The sequence below is a fragment of the Macadamia integrifolia genome, chromosome 7 (assembly GCF_013358625.1).
Source record: "Macadamia integrifolia cultivar HAES 741 chromosome 7, SCU_Mint_v3, whole genome shotgun sequence".
Taxonomy (NCBI): Eukaryota; Viridiplantae; Streptophyta; class Magnoliopsida; order Proteales; family Proteaceae; genus Macadamia; species Macadamia integrifolia.
This window is the reverse complement of record NC_056563.1, coordinates 6,752,607-6,756,160: the sequence shown is the minus strand read 5'-3', so window position 1 is coordinate 6,756,160 and position 3,554 is coordinate 6,752,607. Positions and strand designations below refer to the sequence as shown.

At 33.9% G+C, this 3,554-nt stretch overlaps 1 protein-coding gene across 1 annotated transcript; it reads left to right on the top strand.

The window, feature by feature from the left end:
• Window positions 1-593: 593 nt before the first annotated feature.
• On the top strand, window positions 594-2,763 carry LOC122085171 (two-component response regulator ORR3-like). Its single transcript, XM_042653629.1, has 5 exons — window positions 594-1,096; window positions 1,203-1,273; window positions 1,383-1,460; window positions 1,560-1,630; window positions 2,508-2,763. The coding sequence occupies exons 1-5, from the start codon at window positions 991-993 to the stop codon at window positions 2,608-2,610; spliced, it is 429 nt and encodes a 142-aa protein (XP_042509563.1). The 5' UTR covers window positions 594-990; the 3' UTR covers window positions 2,611-2,763.
• Window positions 2,764-3,554: the final 791 nt, after the last annotated feature.

Below are 3,554 nucleotides of genomic sequence, written 5' to 3'. Positions count from 1 at the left end.
AAATTGAATTGGAATTAGAACTCAAAATCAGATCAAATAAGCTGAACCGAACTGAATGTTCCAATTCAGTTATGGAATGCAATATGCCAATCCAGTTCAATTTCAACATAGGAACCATAGGTTTAAACCAAAAGCGAATTGAATTAGGATACTGATATATTTTAGAATATATTACTAGGAAGCATGTTTCCTCCGATGCTCATGTGTTGTTTCAGACAAAGAAGGTGCTAGAAAAGATACCCTATATATGACTTCTATCCAATAGGAGTTATTTAGGACAATTCCTAGGGGACAAGCTACAATGTTTGGGGTGGGATCATGCAGTTTCAAATTTGAGCTGGTGTTGTGAGAATCTTTTTTTTCCTTGTATTATGAATATTGGAACATTAACAAGTCGGATCCAAGGACCCGAGTCCGGGTAAAACTAAAAAGAGATATCTTCGATCTTCTGTAAATCGTGAATCGTCAGATATCTCGAAAATCGATTTTCAGTAAACGAAGAAGATATCTTCTCGATACCATCCTAAGAAGATCTTCTGCAATCTCGGCCGTTCCCTTCCCATCAGTCAATCATTGACTTTATCAATCCTCCTACTTCTCTCTCCAATCTCCAAATCCTTCCTTCACGTATACTCTCTATATCTCTCTAGATTCGTCCGCGTCTCCGCACAAGAATCCAGAGATCAAAACACTCAATTTTCTTTGTTTCAGCCTGGACCGAAATATCTGTTTGCAGAATCAGACCAAAATCTTCCGTTCATCATTTCTCGAGCTCCTCTGCTGTTAGATTTGATTTCATGGTTTTCCTAAAACAGAAGTACAGATTCTACGGACTAAGGTGGCACAGTGAAGTTAAGCTGTCAAACATTCAAGCTGCTCCTTTTAAGGCGGCCCAAGTTGTTAATCTTCTTCTTTCTTAAGGCTTGAAGGGTTCAAAGTTGAAGTCTTTTTGGGTTTTCTCTTTCCTGATATTTCTTCGTTTCATTGCAAATGTCTGCTTCAACATCTGGGGAGAAACTCCATGTACTTGCCGTGGATGATAGTGTTGTTGACAGAAAAATGATTGAGAAATTGTTTAGAAGCTCTTCTTTTAGAGGTATGTTATGGGTTTCTCTCTCTCTCTGGGTTTCTGAAATAATGAAAGAGAGGCCATGAGAGCTCATCTGATGCTCTGTTTTTCTGGGTTTTTGTTTTGGTTGCAGTGACAACTGCAGAGAGTGGGACTAGAGCATTGGAATTGCTGGGTTTGGACAAAGAAAGTTCACATTGTCAGGTATGGTTCTAAAGATTTTACATTTTTAGTTTTTCAATTTCTTTTGGTTTAAAGATTTGATCTTGGAGCTGATTTTGAAAAAATATAAATGTTCAACTGGGAGTTGCAGGAGCCAAAGGTGAATATGATAATCACTGATTACTGCATGCCAGGGATGACAGGATTTGATCTTCTCAAGATTGTAAAGGTTAGAGGAAGAGATGCTTGCTTTTTTCTTTACCAGATTTGGTCTTTCTCTGGTTGTGTTTTAAGATTATTACTGGTGGGTTTTTGGGTTTGGTTGCAGGAATCATCAAACCTGAGGGGAATTCCAGTCGTTATCATGTCTTCTGAGAATGTTCCCACCAGAATCAACAGGTAAATGGTTGAGTTTGAGCCTAATTTGGTATGATTTCTGTTTCAATTTCATGGGTGATTTTTATTTCGGAAAAAAATTGTTTGGTTTGATTTTTAAATCTTATTTCAGGTTGTGTTTGGTAGCCCAGAGAAGAGTAGAAGAGAAAAGAAATGACAAAAATAAAAAACAAATAAAAAACAAATAGAAAGAAAAAAAAAAATGTCTGTTTGCCTAGAAGAGAAAAGCAGATTTTTTTTTTCCTTCGGTGGTACAAGAAAAACTTCATCATTCTCAAGATGAATTTTAAAATTTAAAAAAATAATTTTCTTCGGAGTTAGACATACCAAATGTATGAGAATTTCTTAAATCAAGAAAATAGTATTAACTTATATATATATATTTGGTTACCAAACACAGTCTCAATGGAAATTATGACATAGGTGAGATGTAATTTCAATTTTGAATTTAAAATTAATTTCAAAATTAAATTTTAAATTGATTTCACTCTTGCTCTTTGATGAACATAAGGTTAATTTGATGGGTAAAATAATAATCTTATGTTAAAAATAAATAGTTATCCTTCTCTTTATGGTCTCACCACCACCATCCCTTTCCGGTCCCACTCCAGCACGCTACCATTACCTCTCTCAAAAAAAAAAAAAAAATATAAAAAAAAAAAAAAAATATATAAAGAATCTCTCAAAAATTGCATATTGATGTAATCAAAACAATTTCAATTTCTTCACCAAACATTTATTCCTTTACTATTTCATGAAAGACATCATACTTGATCGCTTATTGTGAAACAGAGAAGAAAAAAACAGAACAGTTAGAAGTACAAAAATGCCCTTCATTTTGTGTGTAATTATTTATTTGTTCAAAATTTTTGATGAGCAGATGCTTGGAAGAAGGAGCAGAGGAGTTCTTGCAGAAGCCACTCAAGCGATCTGATGTTTCACGCTTGCATAGCCACATGATGCGGATAAATCAGGTTGGCTGATATATGAGTTCTCGTACTAAACAGTTTTTCTCCCCTTTTTGGGGGTTAAAATTTATAACCGGGTAAATAGTAATTTCAATCATCCTTTTTATGCTGTATGGGTGCTTTCTTGACGGTTGAGATCTTCTTAATCTTTTTTATTTATTTTCTTTATATTTTCCCTTCAATTTTTGATGGACCAGCTTTATTTATAGTCGGGTCCAGCACACTCAAGCCGGAATCAGACCGGGTTTGATTCGGTATAGGCTTCATTGGGTCTGAGAGATCCTTGGATGAAGCTCATCTGCTCATGTTGAGAACAAAGTTAAAACCGGAAAGGACAAAGGACGAAAAAATAAATAAATAAATAAAGCAACGAAATGAGTGCGCTAGTGCGAAAGAATGACAATTATAGCACTTTAGGTCGAACTTTCATGACTTTTTTCAGGTTTAAGACTTTGACAGTGATAATTATATAATTCAATATATAATTGTAAGTAGAAGGTTAACTTGTTCAAATTGATCCTCTGAAATATTAGTAGAAATTCTTCAATTTATGTAGAGTTGAGTAGTATAATTATATACTCTTTTTAAGGTATTTGAATGTTTCATACATGTATGTAATCGGGTTGATCGTACGTCTTCACGTCCAAGATTAAACAACTCTCAAATTGTTTAAAGTGCACTCCAATAAGCAATTTTCACAGGTATGTCCGAAGGTAATACTTAAGAATTCAATAAAATCGAGGACAGAAGTATAAAACAATGAACAAAGCACTTGCACTAAACAGTTTGGATTCAGTTTTAATGTTTAGATTTTTCAAATATGAAATAAAAAATGATTATATATAAATAGAAATTAAGGGATTATTACCCATTTGGATTAAAGTTTAAAGTAAATTTAAGCATAATACATATTAGGTGAAGGGATAAGCACATTTTTAGGAAAGCTAACGGATAATACG